The sequence below is a fragment of the Talpa occidentalis genome, unplaced genomic scaffold (assembly GCF_014898055.3).
Source record: "Talpa occidentalis isolate TD23 unplaced genomic scaffold, MPIMG_talOcc4v2.1 talOcc4.6, whole genome shotgun sequence".
In the NCBI taxonomy this organism is placed as follows: Eukaryota; Metazoa; Chordata; class Mammalia; order Eulipotyphla; family Talpidae; genus Talpa; species Talpa occidentalis.
This window is the reverse complement of record NW_023604972.1, coordinates 48,461,911-48,485,643: the sequence shown is the minus strand read 5'-3', so window position 1 is coordinate 48,485,643 and position 23,733 is coordinate 48,461,911. Positions and strand designations below refer to the sequence as shown.

Genomic DNA, 23,733 nt, shown 5'->3' with positions numbered 1-23,733 from the left:
CATCCGGCCTGTACCCCGGTTCTTGTATAAATAAATAAATCTTTTTAAAAAAAAAGAAGAGGGAGGAAGGAAATAGGAAGGGAGAGAGGAAGGGAAGGAGGTAAGGAAGATCAAAGCAAATAGGAAACAAATCAAAAATCAAATTGTTTCTCAAATTTGAAAGACATGTATTTTCCTGTCAGGGGTCTATTGTTTCACAATGTTATTTTCAGAGTTGGCTATGTTACTCCATTCATGTTATCCTTTGAAAAGTTTCAACTCTGTGCCCAGACCTCTTTTCAAATGCAGCACAGCTGAAAAAGTTTCAAAAATACAGTCTTTCCCAATGATAAGTAGAAAAGAATGGGGAAATGTTCAATTAAGCAATTTTTATTTTCATACAGTATAATGAAAAGCTCTCCATTACTGCAGGAAAGTGATACAAATTCAGCAAAGCTCGTACATCAGTAGTGAAGTGTCCTTCACAGTTTCGCTGCAATATGCCCCATTTATGGATTTAACTGAAGACCAAATTTCATTTTGCATGTAATAACCATAGTAAAAAGATTTTTTTCCTCACCATCTAAGGATGGACATTATTACAATTATAGGAAGGCAACAGTCATTAAATAAATTAGAAGCATCTTTAAAGTTTTTCCATATACATATATAATATATATATATATTCAATTGCTGTCAACTGTACAAGCATTAACTCCTTAACTAAAACATTTACAGAAACTAGTATGGAAAACTGAAGGGAAGCCTTGGTTTTTAGAAAAGAAGCGCTGTTTAATCACCTATGAGCTACATTAAAATACGATTCTTAAGGGGAAAGAAGCTATACAGAGAAGTCAGACTTAACCCAAGATTTCTTATTTAATCTTACACATCAGGTGTGCATAGCTAGCTATTTCTCTAACCTAACCTTGATTCAACCAGGAAGTTAATATCCAGATGTTAGTTACTTGTTAGCATAGAAAAAATTGAAGGCAGGAAGACTAAATTGAATTATGTTATTCTACAAAACTGTTTATGACATACTGATAATTGCATTATACACATATCATTGTCTACGAAAATGTTAAATGGTCAACAGAAACTTTAAGGTAAAGATCTTAGTGAATAAATGATTATCATTTAATCTATAGCTAGATGAGTATAAAAATTATCTGGAATATTGTAGGCCAGAGATAAGGGGAATCCAATCTTCCAGTTTAAATTCTTCAACCCCAAATCCTGTAAATTGCATATTATTTACACAAATTACACTAAAATACTTTGAAAATTCTATATTGACATCAAAAATTCTATATTGACATCAGCAGCCCCTGAATTTGAATTCGAGAGAACGATTATTGAAAAAACAATTCCTTTTTTAAGTGACTATGTGTTTTTGTTCTCACATTTAGGAATGGGAATGGAGGATGGTTGGGAGAGTGGAGGGGGGAGGAAGAAGGAGACTGAGAGGCAGAGGGTGAGGGACATATGACTGAGGAAATGGCACTTATACTCTGTTCTCACCACTGTCACTTCATAGTAATTATATAGACATTAATACCTAGCAAATTGTTAGTCACTCAATTTTCTGACTATTTTATATAAATTTGTATTAATGTATTAACTCACTTACTGTAACACCCATAGGTGAACAGTAAGCCTTTTATTCTTTGGGAATAAGATATTTCTCACTAATACCATAATAGGTCCTCAACACATTAGTGAAATGATGTATACAAGACCTTCCAGAAATAACTATGAGCCAAAAACTAGTTTGATTGCTAAGGAACTAGCTACGCTCTTTCCTTGTATAATGATTTTTCATTTACAGTGCTACTGAAAACAAAATCTTAATTTCTATTTGGAAATTTTTAGGGGATATTTTTGACCATTGGAAGGATTTTATCTCTAATAAGTAGGCATCAAATCAAAATAAGATAGTAACAGGCATCTGGATAGAATAAGTTTAAGAAGTAATACTGGGAATTGCTAGAGGTTTAGGATGATATATCTCTAGAAAAAACTAAATTAAGAATTCTATCAAATCTGCCAATGAAAAAGTTTTCTTTATTGAAAGACAACAGGACCAGGTTATGGTGACCACATACTCACTTGCTTCTATTACATAATTTTGCTTTCTAAATTTTATTTTAAAAGTTCTCTTATTCCTCCCTCATTTTGAATCATAAAATTTATGTTATCAGAATAAAAAATGAACTACAAAAACCATAGGAACTCAGCCACCAGAACTTAATTCATTATTTACAACTCGTGTGTCTCATTCTCTGAATTAATATGCACCGAACTTTGTGTATTACCAAAGCGTGAAAGAGCTTCTTTTTAAATTGGTTCTCTTCTTTTTATGGGTTTCCAGTGAGATGGAAATACTACTTACACTAAAGCAAATGCTGTACTCACTAACACTGAAGTGTAGGATGTTTTTGCCTTTGGTTTATGAACAGACATACTTGCAGTGTTTTTAGCGCTATCACCATCATCCATTCTAGGAGGATACGAATGAAATAGCTAGTTTTACAAATCCAAGCTTTCAATACCAGAAGGATCTTCCGTCCTAACGAGTTAGTCTCTACATTTTACCAATGAGGACACTAAAGACAGTTAACTTACTGCCTTTTACAAAATAAATGCTCAGTGAATAATCATTAAATGATGACCCATCAAAAATAGTGAGAAGCAGAGACACAACAAAATCCCGTGTCTTCACAGCCTCTGAAATGGTTTAGTAATTTCTAATCAGCAGAGATGACGATTAAAACAGATAAAACATCAACAATCCACAGCCTGAAAACATCTCTGTCGCACACATAAATAAAATGAGTGAAAGATTTTTTAAACAATTTCAAGGGCAAAGTATGAGAAGGAGATACTAGGACAAACGGGAATGGGAAAAATCAAAGTATCTATATTAGACTTCCTTTCTCAGTGGATCATTTTTAGTGAGCTTTGCTAAACGATCGATATCAGTGTTGAACCAAAAATCTTCATCAATGTAAAAAAAATGCATGGACCTGGATGTGGCTAAAGAATGATATTGATTATGTGGCTGTGATTAATTTGGTCATTTGAAGAAATCTCTAATAATCCATTGTTTTTGATCCTCAGTGTCTACTGGAAGCTTCCCAGGAAGTAAGGTCTATGAAGAGAATTAAAAATTTAGGAAGGATTCTTGAATTCAATTTAAGATAACAAATGAAAGCACTGTGAAAAAGAGCATAGGGGAGAAATTACACAGGTTTTTGAAAACTGCATTGCTGGTTCCCTTTCTGGGAGTTAAAGAAATGAAAACAACTGTATTTCCAATATACCAGCTGGGTCAAATGATAACTCTGCATATGCTCTTGGGATACTTTATGCTTTTTGGTAAAGTTTTCAATATTGAATGGTGCTTGCCAAAGAAGAAAAAGAAAATGAAGAATTCTGTGTAGGTGGAAGTATAAAACCATGTGAAGCAAACCTCCCTCCAGAGGGAGCAGGCACACATACAACTACACTAACATGCTCATCACACACTCTCCACTCAACTATTCACACAATGAAATGTGGAGGAGAAACACAGGTAAACAAGTCCCAAAACTGTTCAAGATAAGCATCAAAGTTGGTTAGACTATTAAGCTCTTGTTGAGTTACTCAGAAATCTAAGACAATAAGCCTACATCAAAATATGTAGTTATTCTTCTCTATGAGAAGAAATAAATGATAAGTTGTTGTTTTCCAATCTATTTTCAAAGCCCATTACAAAAATAAATCAGTGTGTTCTTTAACAGTTATAAAAACAGTTTAAGTGATCATTTTCTCATGTAATTAAAAAAAGAAATAGATATCCACATTTACTAAAATCTGGGTTTTTTTTTTTTTTTTTTTTTGTTACATTCAGAAACAAATACAGTTCACTTTTCCTTGGTGGAAAGTATCAGTCTATTTGATCATTCTCTTCTGACTATAAAAAATCTTTCGGAATGAAATTCATTGGCAGTGCAAAAAAAAAGTCCATAAAAATAAACTAATGATTGAGTTAAGCATTAGATGAGTTCTCTGCCAGGTTATCTGCAAGCACAAGACTCTACTGTCATATTAGGATACACTTTAAGTACCACATTCTTATTTTCATCAAAGAATAAGATACTGAGCGAGGACATCTTTTCTGGTACACAGCAAGGCTCAGGAATTCCAGGAATGACTCCCACAGCTCTCACTATACTCTGGATTGTAGCATGATTTGATGGCTTCAAAGACTAGAAAAAGAAATGAGAGAACACATAAATTAGGTGGAACTTCTTTTTCACTCTTTACTAATCACTCTCTACTTTTCACTCATCACTAAAATGCACATATAATAAATTCATTTTAGCAACTTAATAAAGCCCTGACATCATTGCACAAACAGCCCTAACCCCCATATAACCACCAACAAAATTGTTGTCATTAAGTGTGTGCTTTGTGCCAGGCATATTATATATAGGACCTTTAATCCTTGCAACAAAACTACTTTTCTTACATTACACAGGCAATGAAACAGTGTCTTACAGTTTAAATGATATATATATATAAAGTTGAATTGCTAGTAAGTTGTATCGTGAAGACTTGAACCCAGTTATCTAAGCAAGAACCATTTAATTAAAAAAAAACTTAGTCCTGGGTCTCCCCGGTGGCGCAGCGGTTGAGGGCTGTGTTGCCAGGCTGCCCGCAGCCTCTGCACTGTCAGTTCTATCCCTGGTTGCCAGCGAGGGTCCCACATGGCTCGCAGACCTCTCCTGCAGCCCGCTGCTCCCCTCAGCAGTGTACTTCATCAGTCTGCCTGTTCTGCTCTCCGCTCTGGCTCTAGTGAATTCTCTCACCCTCCTGCGCTTCTCACTGTACCCCAGTGCTTATATAAATAAAGAAATAAATCTTAAAAAAAAAAACTCAGGCTAAAAAAAAAAACAACTTAGTCCTCAGGTATTAATACATTAATATATTAATATGTATTAATAACATACATTAATATGTATTAATATTTTTATTAATAGATATTAATAAAAATATTAATACATTCTAGATTTTCTAAATAATGCATCCATCTAGAGTGTTTCATTGCAACAAAAGTGAAGTGTGCTTGAGCCTATACTAAACTTAACCATAAAGAGCCCTAATAAGCACCCTGTTTAACATAAATATATCATTGTCACTGAAATAGTAATATTTTATTTGCTGTCCAAATAAAACCAAATAGTTAAGGAGTATTAATTTATTTAATAACCACTCTTAGGATAAATTAAGCAGTAATTCTCTATATTTAATCACCTCCCTTTAGAAGCATAAACCGAGGTTAAGAAGACCACAATATTGGCCACTGGGGGTCACTGTTACTCCATGGGTTCAGACTTCGGCGTATCAGCATTAAAAGTGTTCTAAATGTGGGTCATATCCCCTGGGATTAATCTAGGAGGCCTAAGGTTATCCCACGAATGTCAAAAGTTTGACCAAAGGAGCTTGAGTAAAATCTGCTCCTGAGAAAATGCCAAACGGGACCGTTTACATTCACATGAAACATATGGTTTTATTTAGAGAGTACTGCACAGCTCTGCTCCACATTGAAGGACAGTCACTTTTCCAAGCCCAGAATGTTCCAGCACTGCCAGACTAAGAACTTAATGAGAGATGCCACAGTTTTCAACTAGTTCTCCCCAGTGTCTCTCACAGGCAGGTGAAACCAGTTTTGTTTGAAATACATTTAGAAACAGAAATTTGGTAACTTGCCAGAGATCACATGTAGTTCAGGAGTGGGATTTAGGCCAAAGTTCTGGCTTTTTAATTTCAGATTTGGAGCTGTGTTTCTTATGGCTCAGAGGCACCTCTACCCCGATGAATTGGTGCTCTAATTTCAGACTCCTTGCATTCCCAGTACGAGAGATTAGAACCGGTTAAAAGGTAAAGGGTAAAAGGGTACTCAGAAAGCAAGGAAGAAGCAAATATATAGAAAGCTGACGTCCTCTGAAATAAACAGGATTCTTTTTGGTAGTCAAGGGGCAAATCTGATTTGCCACATACCATCTTTTAATTTACATGAGAAAAGCATCCATACATTAGACTCTATTGTGAATATGCATAACTTACATGAAAAAAATCAGTCTTTGTAATAGGCAACTGTTTTTTACTCTTTCCTAGAGACTTTCAGTATATGCAATAAAGAATAGTTAACATTCAATTAGTTTTGCAAAGCAAGGTGTTCTCCCTCTAAGGAAAAGAAGTCTGTGTTTTCTTGTACCTTTCTTATACCTTATTTCCTGTACATATCATGTGTCCTGCAATATCAATAAAATCTACATAACTGATACAAACTGTGCTGGGTATTATACACAAGAATTCAAAAGCCGTGAATGTTGTTTCATCAGCTTTGGCAATTTCTAAAGAAAACTTATTCTAACATCTATTTTTCTCATTCATTTAAAATTATTAAGGGCCTCCCTGGAGGTGCAGGCAGTTGAGCGCAGTGTTGTGAAGCTGTCCACTGCCTCTGCAGCACCGGTTCAATCCCTGCCGGCCGCAGAAGATACCCACATGGCATGGCAGACCTCTCCTGTCTTGCCTGCTGCTCCCCTCAGCAGTGTATTTCAGTCAGTCTGCCTGTTCTGTTCCCCACTCTGCCTCTGGTGAATCCTCTCACCCTCCCGCACATCTGGCTCGTACCCTGGTTCTTGTATAAATAAATCTTTAAAAAAATAAAGTTATTAATCATCCATAGCCAAACCCTTTTTGATAAAGGTGCTAAGGATTTTTTTTTAACTACAAACTTTTCATATACTGTTCTATGTTTATGTTTTAATGACTCCTGTTTAAATGTCAAAGGGAATGAATCTGTTTAAGTAGGCTTCCATCTATAAATCCTGGTCTACTGGCTATTTCTCAGTACTTAAAGTAGTGTACACTCCAGGCAGTGAATAAGTACTTGTTGAATGGATGGAATACCAAATAATAATAATAATAATAATAATAATAATAATAATAATCTACCCTCCACTTTACCTATTTCTGTGGAACAATTCCCATCAACAAAAAATAAAAGATTCTGTGCAAATGACCCAGCATAGATATGGAAAATATTCATGGGTGTTTCCTAGGAAAATTCCTGTCCTTCTTTTTTAAGCTCTAACTCACAAATGATAGATTCAGAAACTATGAACAGTCTCTGGTGGGCTCACTGGAATTCAGGCACAGGCCTTGATTCTGATTTGGTGTTCTTATCAGGAACTTCTCAGCTTTCTAGGGAGTTTCCCCCTTCTTTTCTCACTATGGAATCCTCTGATGAAGCTGACATTACCCGGAATAACTATGTCATGCACAAAAGATCCATGCAGTCATTTGCTAGTGTGAAGCTTATTACCAGTCTGTAATTTCTGTTTTTTTGAGTTCAAATCATGTTTCTCAGGAGGTTCTTTACCTAGCTTAAGCAAGCTGTCAATGACCACTGCAAACCTGTGTTATCACGCTCATTAGTCCCTCTTTTTAATGAAGGTGAGAGATGACAGATGTCAGCATCCATTTAGGTCATTTTATGTTTAGGAAACTCAAAATATGAAGATTTAGGGTTTTTCGCATTCACTTTCATGAACAGAGGTTGATAAGAAAACTCAGGAAATTTAGGGTGTGTCATTTTGAATTCATTATGTGGATTTCTTCTCTGTATAGGATGCTTGGTTCAAAGTGGATATATTCTTCGGCGCCTAATTCTGTGTCTTTGCTTTTCCAGGCTTTTGCACCATTCCATGCAAAAAATAACTTCATTCCTCTAATCTTTCTTTGTTCTCCTGGATCTCTGTCAGCAACAATGGCTTAATCATTTTCAGTTGAAATCTCTGTTTTCCATCTTTGCTAAGGTGGCAAGGAGAGGCAAACACATACGACTTGGCTTTAGCTATATGGGTATTTTTCATCTCATGGCAGAATTCCAGGGGTTTCTCCCTGGGAGAACAGATTGGCTGTAGTGACTAGAAATCAGAAAAATCCGAACTGCCGTGCCTGTGAATGAAATCTGCAGTGGTCAGGCCCACACCTGCCAAGCTGCGTATGATGTCCTCGAGTTGAATTTGATTACAAATGCATTAGCAGGGGAGAGTATGTCATGAGCTAAGAGCCTCATTCCTGACCTGGGCCTTGGGGTTTTGCTCCACACTCTTCCAGTCCAGCCCACATGGGTGTGATAGCCCAGAAACTATCTAATTGGAATCAGTGAAAGGGCAAAGCCTGGAATTTGGGAAAGGCAGAGCACAGCTGTTCTGAATTACAGAACAGGTTGTCGACTTTTGCAGACGAAGCACCCCGCCATATAGAGCAGGCTTTCACTCGGGAGGCCAAGGGAAGGAGGGCCAACGGGGGAGTCTGGCCTGGGAGAACTTTTCTCTGGGGCAAAATGTATATCTAAAGCTTGAAAGTTCTTTGGCGCCTCAGTTATTCCACATGTGTTTGTTCTGATCTGGTCAGAGACCCTATTTTCATCATCTATTGCTTGGACTACATTTTCATTTAAATAGTTCACTTTGGTTGCCATAGTGGCCACTGCTGATAACAGAGTTGCTCCTTAGTTACCCCTGCCATAACAGCTTCATATTCCTCCACGTTCCCCATTATTTTGGTCACTCTACCACTTGAAAGACATAGGCCTAGCAGTCTTAAAGGAAGCACTGTTTAAAAGTTAAGCAGATCCACACAAGGTGATGAGAGACTGAGAACTCTATGTAACAGCCAAACTTCCACTCTCAACTTGGCACTGGGAAGTCTCTACTCAGAGAGAAAACTCCACACTTATCCTTGTTATGTCTCCCTGGAGTTCTGATGCCATTCCAAGTTTTGACAAATATTATGATGAGTTCTTTGCTGCAACCAATGCTCTCCTATTGCATTACTCTCCTGTGAAACTTTACTGGAAGAGCTTATAGGACCTTGAACCTGAAGAGAGAATCCTATTTTAGGCTTTGTGATGTTTAAAAATGACCAGAAATATTCATAAACTTTTTCTTGTCTTACATCTTTTATTCTCTGAATTGTTTGTGATCAGCTCCCCGCCCCCTGCCATACACACTTATTCTTCTATTCTCAGTCTCCAAGTGATCATTAATAATAATGTCAACAGCAAATTTATTACCCAGTACTTGCAAGGTGCTTCACTAACTCATTCTCCTACTGTTTTTATCACAGAGATAAACTGATTATTTTAAAATTTTTCTATAGTACCCAATCAAGGGCAAAAAAACTAACATGAAGTTTGATTAATTTTTACCTAATATATCTGGTAAGATAGGAAGCAAAATTCAAGCCAAAAGGATTTGACTCTTGATTTTGCAACTCAAAGTGTGGTGTGTGGACCAATAGCATCAACAACACCTAGGAGATTGTTAGTGATGCGGGATTTAGACTCCGGAGCTACTGCAGCACAACCTCTACATTAACAAGATCCTAGGGCAAATTGCAGACACATCAAGGTTTGAAGCCCACCTGTGCCAAAGAATGTCATTCTGCTAAATTAACACACTTCTGTCCTTAAACTTATCTCTGCTATTCTTGTTATCCCTCATGAGTTTTAAAATTATTATTCTTTAGGTCTCCAGGAACTTTAATGAAGATCTACTGAACCAACAGCAAGATTTTGAACATTGAAAATCAATTGGAGTGGGAGGAACAAGTTGGCATATTGTGGAGAGGTGAAGACAAGGCCAGGCCTCCAAAGTTAAATGAGAAGCTAATCAACTGAGTATCTCCACATTTGCACATTCTTCTGCGTTCTGAAATCCACAGTCAGAAGGAAAGAGAAAAACTCCTTTCCCAGGCTACCTGGAAGGAATTACAATTTCGGAAAGTGAGGAGAATTAGTTGGAAGACTAAGACCCACTTAAAATCATTCATGGGTTTAGAGAGATTTAAGAATCCATTTCTGCTTCTCCACACCACAAAGCAGGTCGCACTGTAAAATAAGTATTCATCACTGCCTGTTACATTTGGCATTTTTCTTGTGTGTTTTTACAGACTGTCCCAGTTTAAACAACTTTTATTTGATCAGTGGAATGAATATTTAAATGAGATAAGGATTTTATAGAATTGTAAATATATATAATCCTTACTTGTGTCTGGGTTTACAAAATATGGAATCAGCACAAGATTTTGGAAAGAGAAAGCCCTTTTGAGGCTTTTCTTGTCCTTCTGAGAAATTTAATGAGAAAATGGGATTTCAATCAAGTGCCTGGCCCCGAGGCTGATCTGGTTTGTTCAGTGGGCCCTTGGCCTTATGTGTGTGTGACACTTAGCATCCCAGTGACTGTAGGAACATGAATCTTCTATTTTAAAGATCTACAAACAGATGTTGGTCACTCTTTGAGGCAAAAGGTTTTTTTTTTCCCATTATCATAAAATAGCAGAATTTGTTCACTTCAAGTTCTAAAAAACAAAAACCACAGTTCTGTTCTTTCTCTGAATTCTTTTGCTTAAGCCACTTTTCATTTATCACAGCGATTCAAACTCTTACAAGCTGAGAATAGAAGGGTAGCAACAAGCTTACTTGAAGATCAGAGGATATCACAATATTTTACTAACTTTAAATCCAAAGAGAACAGTCACTTGGACTTAGTGTGCAAGATGGAGTTAGGACTAGGGGAAGCTTCTGAAAAGATACTTGTTAGGATTCTGTGTACTGATGTAATAAAGTGCAGTGCTCTTGATTTTGGAAGAGACACAGGTAAGCTCTAACAGGTTGAAATGGGTCTTGGAAGAAGTTTGCAGAGTCATCCTATCCTCGTTTGCCTTCCTTTAAGATGCTTAACAGGGAAACAAATGATATTGAGTATCTGGTGGATTTCATGAAGCTAGTTACCTGGCCCAACTTGGATTCTAACCCTCATGGGGCCAATTCATCTCATATGGAGCTATTGATCAAAAAATAGTCTGTATTAATAGGGCATTAATCCAAAGAATCCTTCCCTTTGCTCCCACGAGATCCATTCACTCCCTGAATTCCCCCCTGAAAGATCACCTTCTATTATTTGGGGTTTACTTATTGTAGATAGGCATAGAATCACATGAGCCCAAGTAGCTGAATATGTACCTTGTTTGGAAGCAATGCAAAAAAACATATTTCACACACAATTTTTCTCATATCCTTCTCATAGCAATGCTGATTTCATATTACTTTAACAACCATTAAAGAAAAACCAAGCATAACCATATTACCTACTATACTTTAGAATGCAATAAATCAGGGTCCAGATGGGTTTGGTAAATGAAAACACACACTCGACTTAGGCAGGGTGTCTCTCTACTCTATGGAAGTAGGAAGAACAGGACAAAGAACAATGGCTACCTTTGGCATGGGGAACTGGCATGCTCCTGAGCAATAATATGCATCAAAGGACTTGGGGGAGATAATCCATTCACTCCAGCCGATATCTGCAAAGTCCACCTTCAGGTATCTTCTGGCACAATTCCGAGGTTCAATCCATTGCTTTCTTCTTGCTTTCTTCAGGGTCTGTTCATCAAATTGGAGTGTTTGGCTCTTCTGGTGAGGTCCCTTTCTCTGTTTCTTTTTATTCTTACTCTTCTCAGGGGGCTGAGTCTGAAGGGTCTTGTAAGGTTTCCTGTCCTCCCACACCTCTTCCTCCTTATACTGATATTCTGCACCAGGAAGCTCATTGTTCTGCAGAGGCAGCAGGACCCCTGTAGAGCGTTTCTTCCTCCGTTCAATAGAAAGGGCAGCCCTGATATGGCTGTCCAGTTTGGGCACAGCTCCGGTGGGGAAATTCCGGTGTCTTTGTAAGCTTGATACAACACTCTCTGGCTCAGAAATGGCAGCATCATTGGCATACACCAAGATATAAGGCTCAGGAAAGTGTAACATTTTCTTTGGCAATTGGTGTCCTTTTGTGGTAATGTTAAATCCTATAAGAAATTCCTCATTTTCCTTGGCTTTCCTTAAGAGTTGAGTGATGTCTTTAGACAGCCAGGACACAAAGTCTCGATGAGGTTTAGGTACATCAACGGAAAGGTGACCCAGGAGTTGACTTAGGTTTCTGTTGGATTTCAGGATCCATGCAGAGAGATCAATCTGAAAATGTTTCCTCTGAGCATGATGTAAACATCCTCGAGACAATGGACAACTTAGGCTGATGTTTATTAGCTCTCCGATATAGAAATACAGTGTGGCGGATAAAATGTTTTCAGACTTGGTTAGAGAAGTCAGGTTAAAAATATGCAGTCCCTTACTTTCCAGAATTCCTAGGAAGGAAACAAAAAAGGGAATAAAAGGGAGCAATGAGACCCTTATTTCACACCATATATAAAATTAACTAAAAAAAAATGAATTAATAATTTAACTATCAGAGCTAAAGTAATATTTAAATATCAGAGCTAAAGTAATGTTTTCTTAGAAGAAAACATAGGGGTAAAATACTCATTGCCTTGAAGCAATATAACACCCAAGTTGAAAACAACAAAAGACAAAAAAATAAAATAGTGATAAAATGAGTATCACTGAAATTAAAAACTTTTGCACATTAAAGGACATTATTAAGAAGGTCTATACAGGGCCTCCCCTGGTGGTGCAGTGGTTGAGCACTGGGCTGCAAAGCTGCCCACAGCATCTGCAGTGCCAGTTCGATCCCCGGCCACCAGCGAGGGTCCCACATGGTGCACAGACCTCTCCTGCCAGGCCCACTGCTCCCTTCAGCAGTGTATTTTGTCAGTCTGCCTGTTCTGCTCCCCGCTCTGGCTCTGGTGAATTCTCTCACCCTCCCGCACTTCTGACTCTACCCAGTGCTTGTATGAATAAATAAATAAATCTTTGAAAAAAAAAGACATTAAAAAAAAAGGTCTGCACAACCTGCAGAATTAAGAAAATATTTTTCTATCACATACCTGACAGCATCTATTATCCTGAATATACAAATTACTCTTACAACTCAACAAGAGACTAACAAACCAAGGATAATTGGGCAAAAAGTGAACAGACCCCTTCAAAAAAGAAGCACACAGGGCCAATAAGCTTATGAAAAGATTATCAACATTACTAGTCATTATTAAAATGTAAATAAAAACCACAACAATGTGCATTATAGGCTGACTACAATAATAAAAAGCAAAAACAAAACAAAAACAAGTGTTAGCAAGATGTGGAGAAATTGGAATCCTTTTATATTGCTGGTTGAAATAGAATATGGTTCAGCTGCTGTAGAAAACAGTATGGCAGTTTCTGAAAAAATTAAGCATAGAAACGTCATGTGGTCCCAATTTCACCCCAAGGTATATAGCCAAAAGAATGGCACAATGTACTCAATCAAGTTCATGTATAATCATGTTCATAGAAGCAATATTTACAATAGCTGAAGATGAAAGCAGCTCAAAGTCCACCAGGGATGAATGGATAGACAAATGCTGGTATATCTATGCCATGATGCATTATTCTGTCATACAAAGTAATGATGGATTGATGTATGCTACACAGCAGATGACACTTGGAAAACTTATGCAATATGTAGGAGCCAGATACAAAAAGTCACATGTTGTACAATTCCAATTTCGTGAAATGTCCAGAATAGGTAAATCCATCAACACCAAATTTAGATTGGTGGCTTGGGGTTACGCATAAAGGAATGGGGAGAGACCACTGAATGATAAAGGATTTTGCTTTAGAATAATGGAAATATTTGGGGACTAAATAGGTTTGGTGATTGCACAACATTGTGACAATATCAAACACCACCAAATTCTTCACTTCAAAATAGTTATTTTACATAATGTGAGTTTCATCTCAATTGGATGAAAAAATGATAATAAGAGTAAGCATAAAAGCTAGAAAAAGTTTAAAGCAAAGGTCAGTCATTTTCAACAATTTGCTCTTTCCTTTACAAGCAATACAAATGTGTGAAAGTGTTAACACAATAGGATACTTAGTGGCCTGAGGGATGAAAAATGTAGCTGCTAGCTATGAGATTACAAAGAACTATTCCTACCAATTCCATACATTTTGTGTTTGTTTCTTCTCTGAGGCAGTGTACAACCTTTGGTTACAAGCAAGAGTAGAATTAGATTAACCTTGGTTTGGAGTCCTGGCTCAGTCACTGAAGTGTAACTTTGGGTAAACTAGTGCTCTCATTCACAAAATGGAGATAATACCTACCTATCTTGTCATCAGAATTAAATGAGTTGTGTGCATTGCAGTTTATAAAGGGTCCAGTATTTTTTTTTCAAATATAAATCACCATTGTTATCAATGCTGGTTTTAACATTACAGAGATTTCATCATCTACTTGTCTCACAAAGTTCAGGGGGCAAAATGAGGGTGGGTGGTGAGGCCCCATATCCTAATATTTCTACAATATAATTGAAAAACTTAGTCACACATTCAAAATAATCAATGGCTGTTGTGGAACTTGTTTGAAACTTATGACATTTCCATAAATTTTTAAGAGTAGCATTGCTTCTGTATACCTTGACAAAATGACTGAAATCGGTTACTTGCATTTCCAATTCTTTAAATTCAGAAATGAGGGTAACAGAACAAGATTATATTATGGGCAAAAGCTAAATCCTTTTCTTAGATCTAATGAGTTAGTGGTAAGCCTGAGGTTAGACTAAAGAATCCCCAGTCCTGGGATTGGCCACCAGAGATTGAGCTTTGCTCTATGCACTTGTTCCATATATGTATTTGTTTCAGAAACATACACGCAATCATGAAATTATGTTCTTGATCAAAAACATATTTCAGTAAAAACAAAACATTTTCATAAAGACGTGGAAACTTAAAAAATGAGTTCATTGAGTCCTCAAGCGCAAGGGAAGTGCAATGGGAAACATATTTTACTCATTTTTAACATTGTGTGAAGGAAAAGGAGGAAACTGCCATTGGTGCACATTTGTATAATCCATGACACCAGGATAATATTTTACAGACCTTTATAACAAAGCCATGGCATCAGGATTGTTCAGAGACTCTAGACTTAATTCATACCAGTCACCATAACATATACTTTTACCCAAAGTTCGTGTAGCAGATGGAAATTTAAAATGGAAGGGCTAGAAGTCACTCTGTTCTAAATATGTGGCAACCAAATGGTTGCCAAATAAACATATTGATAGGGAAGAAACGGACTCCAAGGGAAGTGGATGGTAGTGTTAATGGGTAAACTGATCCTGCTTCTTTCCCCCACATCATTTTGCTTCAAAATGTTTCCAGACACCTTGTGACCTGATGTTAACCAGTCCAACTCCTGTGTCTAATCTTCGATATCCTCTCTTGACTATCTCAGAACCTGCCTTACTGCTTCCTCCCTGCCTTTTCTTTTCATTCAGTATGTTATTTTGAAAGTCAAAGCCCTATTGTCCAGTCCCAGCTCCACCCACCCAATTGCTGTCTTCAGGCAAATAACCTAAGGCTGTCTTGCATCTCAGTTTGTTCATCTGTAAAATGAGCCCAATAGTACCAACTGCACAGCATGAGAGTTGTGAGAATTGACTCAAAGAATGCAGATAAAGCAGATGACACACAGATAAAACTCAATGAATGCTAGTAACCTAAAATTTCACCATCCTATGATAATGACTAGCCACTTAAGTTTGAACTGAGAAATGCAATTAGTGTAAAATTCACACTGGATTTTGAAGATTTAGTATAAAAATGAAAGTGAGGATCACATCAATATATTTTATATTGATTATGTGTTGAAATGATAATATTTGGATGTATTGGGTTAAAGAGAAAATATTGTTAAAATTGATTTCACCTGTTGCTTTTCATATTTTTGTATGTGGCTACTAGAAATTTTAAATTACATATGTGGCTCACATTTGTGGTTGAAATTAAATTTCTGTTGGACAGTGGTGGTCTAGACTAACCACCAATGTTGTAGTCATATAGTCTAAAAGGAAAGAAGACTTTTTTCCAAATGCAGTGAAAATTAGTATTTTGTGAGACATGAATATACAAACCAAAAAGTAAATTGGGCAAAAGACTCCATTTTGGGGGATGCAACATTCTTTATGAAAGATATATAGATAAAAATAATGTTGTTGATTACATTTAAATTATCCCCACCCCCCCCCAGCTCTGGCTTACTGATTCAATCAGCAATCAAAAGTTTAAGGCCGGGCCTCCCTGGTGGTGCAAGGGGTTAAGCACAGCACTGTGAGGCTATCTGCAGCCTCTACAGCACGAGTTCGATCCCTGGCCTGACATAGAGTTACCCACATGGCGCAGACCTCTCTTGTCTTGCCCGCTGCTCCCCTCAGCAGTGTATTTCAGTTGATCCACCTGTTCTGCCCCCGACTCTGTCTCTGGTGAATCCTCTCACCCCCTGTACCTCTGGCCTGTACCCCAGTTCTTGTATGCATAAATAAATGAATCATAAGAAAAAAAAAACTAAGGCCAACAAATTGCTCTAAAATAGAGTTAAACAGGCAGTTTGAAAACATTTAATAGCAACAGTGACTGATGGCATGGCTTCAATTGCATTAACTGTGTATTGCAAATACACATGTGCTATAATCAACAAAAAACAACAACCAAAGTCAAACAAACATCAGACTTAAACCAATATGAACTGAACATTTTATTGGTGCTGGAGACTTGGCTGGGTCTTTGGGCTGGACCAATGACCACTGCCGTATACGAAGTGTCAGGGAAGATGGTTCATCAGCAATATGCAGGTAGTTATGCCATGGCAAAGCAACTTGCTGTTCAAGGTGTGAACTACGCTCTTGGAATACAGAGAAGGGAACAATCCACTTGGTTAATGTAGGGGAGAAGGATGCTGCAGGAGAAGGAAATCTCTGAATCAGACTTTTAAGAATGAAAGGAAGGGCCTACCCGGTGGCGTAGCGGTTGAGCGTTGGGTTGCGAAGCTGCCCGCAGCCTCTGCAGCGCAGGTTTGATCCCTGGTCGCCGGGCGAGAGTCCCACATGGCGCGCAGACCTCTCCTGCCACGCCCGCTGCTCCCCTCAGCAATGCACTTCATCAGTCTGCCTGTTCTGCTCCCCGCTCTGACTCTGGTGAATTCTCTCACCCTCCTGTGCTTCTGACTGTACCCAGTGCTTGTATAAATAAATAAATAAAATCTTAAAAAAAAAAAGAATGAAGGGAAAAGGGAGTGCTGGGAAGGGGAGCTTGCAATATGGAACTCAATGCTGGATACTGGAAGTTTTTGCATAAGTCATGTTTTCAATAGAAACTTATGAAAACCTTCCAAATTAACCCAGTTATTTGAATTTCTGACATGTAAGCTGCCAAAGCTCAGAAAGGGACTGACCAACTCATTTAGCTCCTAACCAAGGGTATATTATGCCTGGCACATGAAACATTTTCCACTTCCACCCAGGCTAGGGGGTGCACTATCTCTGCATGTTCTAGGTTACTTCCCTTGTATATTTTTTAAACTAAGTATGTAACTAACAATAAACTCAAAATCTCAGTTATTCCACCAAGAATTCCTCAACTTCTCAAATCCCTTCTTTGTTTTTGCCTGCTCTGACATTAGATATTTTATTTCTATGTGAGCCAATGTTCTTCTTCCCAAATTAAGCAAACATTTTGTGAATATTTACAATGGATAAAAATGTAATAAAGTTGCATAGAGTTGAGCAAAAGAGTACAGGGGAATAAATGTGAGTAAGATAAATACCTCCCTAAAGTAGAAACATGTGACAATAATATCTAGTCATTTGCTTTCATGCTTTTTTACCTTTTAGATTTTATATTAATTTAACTTTTGTTTTTTGAAAAAGATTTATTTATACATACAAGAACTGGGGTCCACGCCAGAGGTGAGGGGGGTGAGAGGATTCACCAGAGACAGGGTGGGGAGCAGAATAGGTGGATTGACTGAAATACACTGCTGAGGGGAGCAGCGGGCAAGACAGGAGAGGTCTGCTGTGCCATGTGGGTAGCTCCCTGGATGGCAAGGGATTGAACTCGTGCTGCAGTGACTTCAGATAGCTTCATAGTGCTATGCTTAACAACTTGCGTCACTGGGGAGGCCCTAATTTAACTTTTCAAGTAAGCATCTTCATATTCTTAAGAAGAGGAGTTTTACATTAGACTTTCCCCCACCTCTCTCTTCTGCATGATCGTAGCACAGATTTATTATCCATGACCCAGATATCCATGTCCAAATATCAGTGAATGGAAAATGTTTTAGTGTTTGCATTTCTACTCTTCTGAAATATTCCAAACACCTATTTGAAATTATTGAATCAGACACCTCGGTATGCTTTCACATTAGTAAGAACTGATATAATAATATAAAAAAGCAATGGTGGGCTTTATCAAGTGACATAATTATGGTTTATTCATTTTTAGGTGACTTACAGTCTCCAACTGTTGCATACAGTTCCATTAACTGTATGCAACACCCATCCAAGTAAAAGGATGCTTAATTCTGTCTAGACAGGTATGCTTAATTATATCTAGAGAGGGTGTTCTCATTTTAACTAGTTTATGGAGACAGAAGAGAGCAACTAAGAAAGTAAGCAAGATATTGAAGATTCTTAAAATGATCTCTTACATGTATGAGTTGAATACAGAATACATGGCTTGATGGAAGAAATAAAAGTTTTGTCAATGATATGGGTATTGTTTGCAAATTCTTGAGAAGATGATGAAGGAACATATTTTTTTCTTTCCGAGACTAAAGATGACAATGAGGTCTAAAGGTGGAATGGAGGCAAAATCCAAATATAAGAAATTGACTTTCTAAGTGTCTAGCCTCAGAGTGTGACCCTTCTGTGGGACTAAACAAGCAGCTGATAAACAGTGATAATTCAGGGCCATTAAAGGTCCTATGGTAATAGGTAGGGAGGGTGTGAAAGATGAACCAAATAAACTCGCAGATCACTTGCAAGGAACTACAAGTTCTACTTCCAGCTCCTCCCAAGAAATGTTTTTGATGCCAAAATGTAACCACCAATAGATGGTGCTATTTTCTTACTATTTGCTGGCACTATCACAAGCAGGGAGTGTCCTTGCCGTTATAATCTTATTTTGAGTTTTTTTGAGTTATAACATCTGTGAATCAAAAGGGGGGTTAGAAGTTACAAGAGTTTCTAAAGAAGTCATAATCCCCTTTGCATACTTTGCCTCTGCTGCCACGTCTTCCTGAAATGCCTTTATCCACCTGTGTTTTCCTTGAATCAAATTTGTGTTTTAAGGCAAAGCAGAGGCGCCACCTCTTGGGGCGTGCTAGTCCTGACAATTCTCTCTTCTGCTTGGGACCTCGCCCCGCCTCTGTTGTTCTTTCCATCATATCATCTCCTTCCTAAGATAAAAACACCTTTAATTATATTTGACTCTCCAGCCCCTGGCATTGGCTTTGACTAGTAAGTGGACTCAACAAATGCTTCTTTTATGAATAAACAGATTTATTCTCCTAATTATAGAATAGCAAAAATAAAGGATCCCAGAAATTAGCTCAATAGTTAACAATAGATTTTGGAGAGGAACCCAGGTCTTTCATCACTTACATGGATTTCTTCTTAAGAGTTTGATCACTAAGGAAAAGCAGATGCTTTATTTCTGTTTTTCATCTGAAAACAAAGCACCTGCACCTAAGGACACCAGGACACTGTGAGGAAACTGTAACTTTGGGCCAACTCTACTACTGCAACAGCTCAGTTCCTCTCAAGGAGAAGCTAGGCGGTGCCCAGGGAATGGTAAGTGGAAGTTCACCTTCGTGCCGGCCCACACAGAACGTTTTCAAAGGGAATTAGAACACACAATGGAAAGCCTTCTATGTAAAGTCTGATTTTAAAACAAATAGACTAAATGAAATCTTGATGATTAGTTAAATCCCTAGGAAGCAGGGAAAACATTTTAGTCACACAGAAAATATGTAACTAAGAACAACTTTTTTTTTCCACTTCTTTCTCCAAACAAATTACAGCTGTTTGAAATGCCAGTGGTGCCTAGGATAGGGCATATATACACTCGTGGTCACTGGCTGAATACTTGTTGCAAATAAATAGAACATACAGTCACAGAATTTAGTTTTTCTTGCAGAGTCCCCATCAAATGACTGGGTTTTATGGGATCGCAAAACAGCCATTCTCTATGAGTCCAGAGAAAACATAGCCAAAGATGATATAATGTGTGTTTTTCTAGAATAGCGAAACACTCATTAATCAGGTTATCTACTTTTTAGCCTCCACCCCGGGGCATTCCTAGACTGTGACCCCTCAGAGGGCAGACCTATATCCTATAAATCTTTGAACTCCTACTTTGCACAGTCTAGAGCCCTTGATCTTGAGAGATATTTGTTAAATTTGTTAAATGGACAACTGTGTAAACTTGCCAGATTCAAAAGCATTTCCTACTTAACACCAAAGTGAAAAAAATTTCAAATAGTTTCAGTTTCCCAAAGTCAGCAAAAGTCCCGCTGATTTAAGTATCCAGTGGCAATTCCCCCCAGTCCATCGGAGAAGCACAAGCAGAGAGTTGTGTATGAAACAGAATAGAGTCGCCATTCTACATACACGTGGGAAATCACCTCGTGGGACATTCTTTTATGGCAAGTTTATTTGTAAAGGATCCTTTGCCTGTCTAATAGCTTTCCTATTATCTCCTCTTATCTAGTACCCTGAGCATCTAATTCAGTTGAACTGAAATATTTACTGTGTGCCTGCTATGTGGAAAATTGCTCCAGGGCTTTAGAATATAGAGATGAAATCTGATATGCTCTGTGCCCTCCAGAGACCAGTGTTAAGGCTCTGCTCCCATCATACACTTTCTAACAAATCTGTTAGATCCCCAACTCTCTACAACTGTGAAAGAAGGGTAAGCTGTCTTGATTAACTTACTTGGAAACCCTCTCCAGAAGAAAACGACCACAGTGATAGTAATAGGCATTTCAAAGCAAAAGTTTACTGTTATTTGAGGTAATAAGCCATTTGTCTATAGAAAGGCCCAATAAAAGGGTCAGATGAGATCCTCCTTTGCAGGATTGATAAGCACATTAATCATTCCTAGATATGAGATTCAGAACTCCAGAGATGTGGGCTTATAGCTGCGTGTCTTCAACGTGCATCAGAATCACCTTGATGGTTTAGTAAAGCAGATTTGTGAGTTGCCCCCAAGAATTCCATTCAGATGGACTTGGGTGAGCAGGAGAATTTCGTGATGTTAATGTTATGGATACAGGCACAGTACTGTGGGTATAACCACCTTTAAGAAATAACTATAAGGAATACAACCCTGCTCTCTTCAGCTGCCAACACCGGTATGGAAACAATAACTTCTTTTTTTTTTTTTTTGAAGATTTATTTATTTATTTATACAAGCACTGGGTACAGTCAGAAGTGCGAGAGGGTGAGAGGATTCACCAGAGCCAGAGCAGGGAACAGAACAGGCAGACTGACCAAATACATTGAGAGGGGAGCAGTGGGTGTGGCAGGAGAGGTCTGTCGCACCCTGTGGGACCCTTGCCGGTGGCCAGGGATCAAACTGGCACTGCAGAGGCTGCAGACACCTTCACAGCCCAGCACTCAACCGCTGTGCCACCAGGGGAGGCCCGGAAACAATAACTTCTTAAATGCAGGGTTGGGACATTATAGATTGTACTGTAAGAGGACTACCATCTTTTTATATTTACATTGCCACTCAGATATATCCTTAGTTCTACAACTGCACATTATCAAGATTTTGGGGATGTCTAAGACATTTTGGGAAGCTAGAGAGAGACAAACTCTAAAAATATTGACAATGTTAAAAATAGCCTATTTCTCTAATAGGGCTTCAAAACATAATGGACTTTCACATTCATTTTCTCAATTGAATTTCATCATATTTCTGCTTCACAGTAGGTATGACTAACCCCATTTTGACAGATGCAGCAACTGAGATTGGCAATATTATTACTCTACTAAATAGTTGTTCAGCCAACATTAACTTTTAGATTTCCTAACCTTTAGCCTCAGGAATAGAAAATTGAAACTTTAGCAATCTCTTCTCTACTTGAAAACCATTTATCTTAACCCACTATTAACTATAGCAATTACACTCAATTCAAACAGTCTTTAGATTAATTCCATGCAATTAAAATATTCTTCAAAGGAAAAGCAAATAAGATCATGTTGAATTTCAGTCCTTTTAACTGTGAAATAAAAGAACTGGACAAGATCCTTGCATTCTAAAACTGTTGAATGTGATCTTTTTAATGAAAAGAATATTTATTAGCACCTCAGTAAAATAAGAACATACTGAAGCTGGAAATACTGAAAGGTCAGTTAATTCAAAAACATTTATTCATAGTTTGCCCAAATAAAATCAAGGCATTGCATTTACTGTGGATGCCAAGAGAAGATGGACCTTAAAGCTAATAGATCAGTGAAACGTTCAATAAGCTAACTATGGTCATTTGGCTTTAAGACCCACCTCTGGTGTTTTAAATAAACAAAGAGACATCCACACCTTTAAAAATACCATCCCTGAATGAGTTACCAGGAATACTGCTTTTAGTACCATCATGTGAGGACACAGTCACATATTCACATGTGAATAGTCTAGCAATTTAATGGATTTCTAAATGTATCCCTTGTATGAGGGGTCTTCAGTGACGTTGTAATAATTTATCATTGACCGAAGTAGATACTCTCTTGATGTACTTGTGTCATTTGATCAATACAATGTCAATCTTTCCATTACAAAATTCTATTTTCATGGGCTCATAACATAATCATAAAAATTCACTCTGAAGTGAAACTTGACACAGAGAAGTTCAAGCTGAAGCTATTTGTGATACCAAATTTCTTTCCACTATTACCACTAAAATAAGGTTATTAAGACACTGATTACTGGGAGATATATATATATATATATATATATGTGTGTGTGTTATATGCATATGCATATATGCACATATATTAGATAGTGACACCCTCAAAATCTAGGGATAAAGGTCTAATGTTACAGTACAAAAATCCTGAATTCCAATAGAAAGTATATATATAATATTGCTCAAGAACTTTCACTAGTCTGGGCCTCCCCTGGTGGCGCAGTGGTTGAGTGCTGGGCTGTGAAACTGCCCGCAGCCTCTGCAGCACCTGTTCAATTCCCGACCGCCGGCAAGGATCCCACATGGTGCAACAGACCTCTCCTGTCTCGCCCACTGCTCCCCTCAGCAGTGTATTTCATCAGTCTACCTGTTCTGTTCCCCACTCTGACTCTGGTGAATTCTCTCACCCTCCTGCACTTCTGACTGTACCCAGTACTTATATGAATAAATAATTCTTAAAAAAAAAAATTCACTAGTCTTTTGATGGGTGTGATTTTTATATACGATAAACACAACAAATAAGGGATTTATAGGTGTCATTATAAATGTGTCTTTCATCAAGGTATTAATGGTACTAAAACATTAATAAAAATGATTATACGATGGTAGCGAATATTTCCTCAATTATCTTTTCTTTTAACACAATACTAGTTATAAAATAATAAAATACTAATTCTATCAAAGAAAACAATGGAGAATTCATAGAGAAACAGGAAAAATGAAATTTAATGACAGGGAGTCACTAATATCACATTTAGGAAGTTAAATCTTAACAGAAAGATGGCATGATGTCAATTTTTGACCCAAGTCCAAAAAAGTAACAATATAAAAAAAAAATAAGTGCTAAATGGGAAATGAGAAATAATACAGTAATGATATTTTCAGTTATGATATTTACTTGAAATTTGCATATCTTCTTTCTTGTCAAATTGGGAAAGCTCTAAAACTGTGTGTAGGAGTG

General features: G+C 37.6%; 1 protein-coding gene across 1 annotated transcript in view; it reads right to left on the bottom strand.

Annotated features, from left to right (window-relative positions):
- Nucleotides 1-358: 358 nt before the first annotated feature.
- Nucleotides 359-23,733, bottom strand: part of BMP3 (bone morphogenetic protein 3) — a 28,524-nt gene continuing 5,149 nt past the window's right edge. The window contains exons 2-3 of the mRNA XM_037530319.2: nt 11,324-12,234; nt 359-4,232 (exon numbers count right to left, since the gene is read on the bottom strand). Of these exons, the coding sequence (XP_037386216.1) occupies nt 4,041-4,232; nt 11,324-12,234 (1,103 nt within the window). The 3' untranslated portion in view covers nt 359-4,040. The remainder of the gene's footprint in view (nt 4,233-11,323; nt 12,235-23,733) is intronic.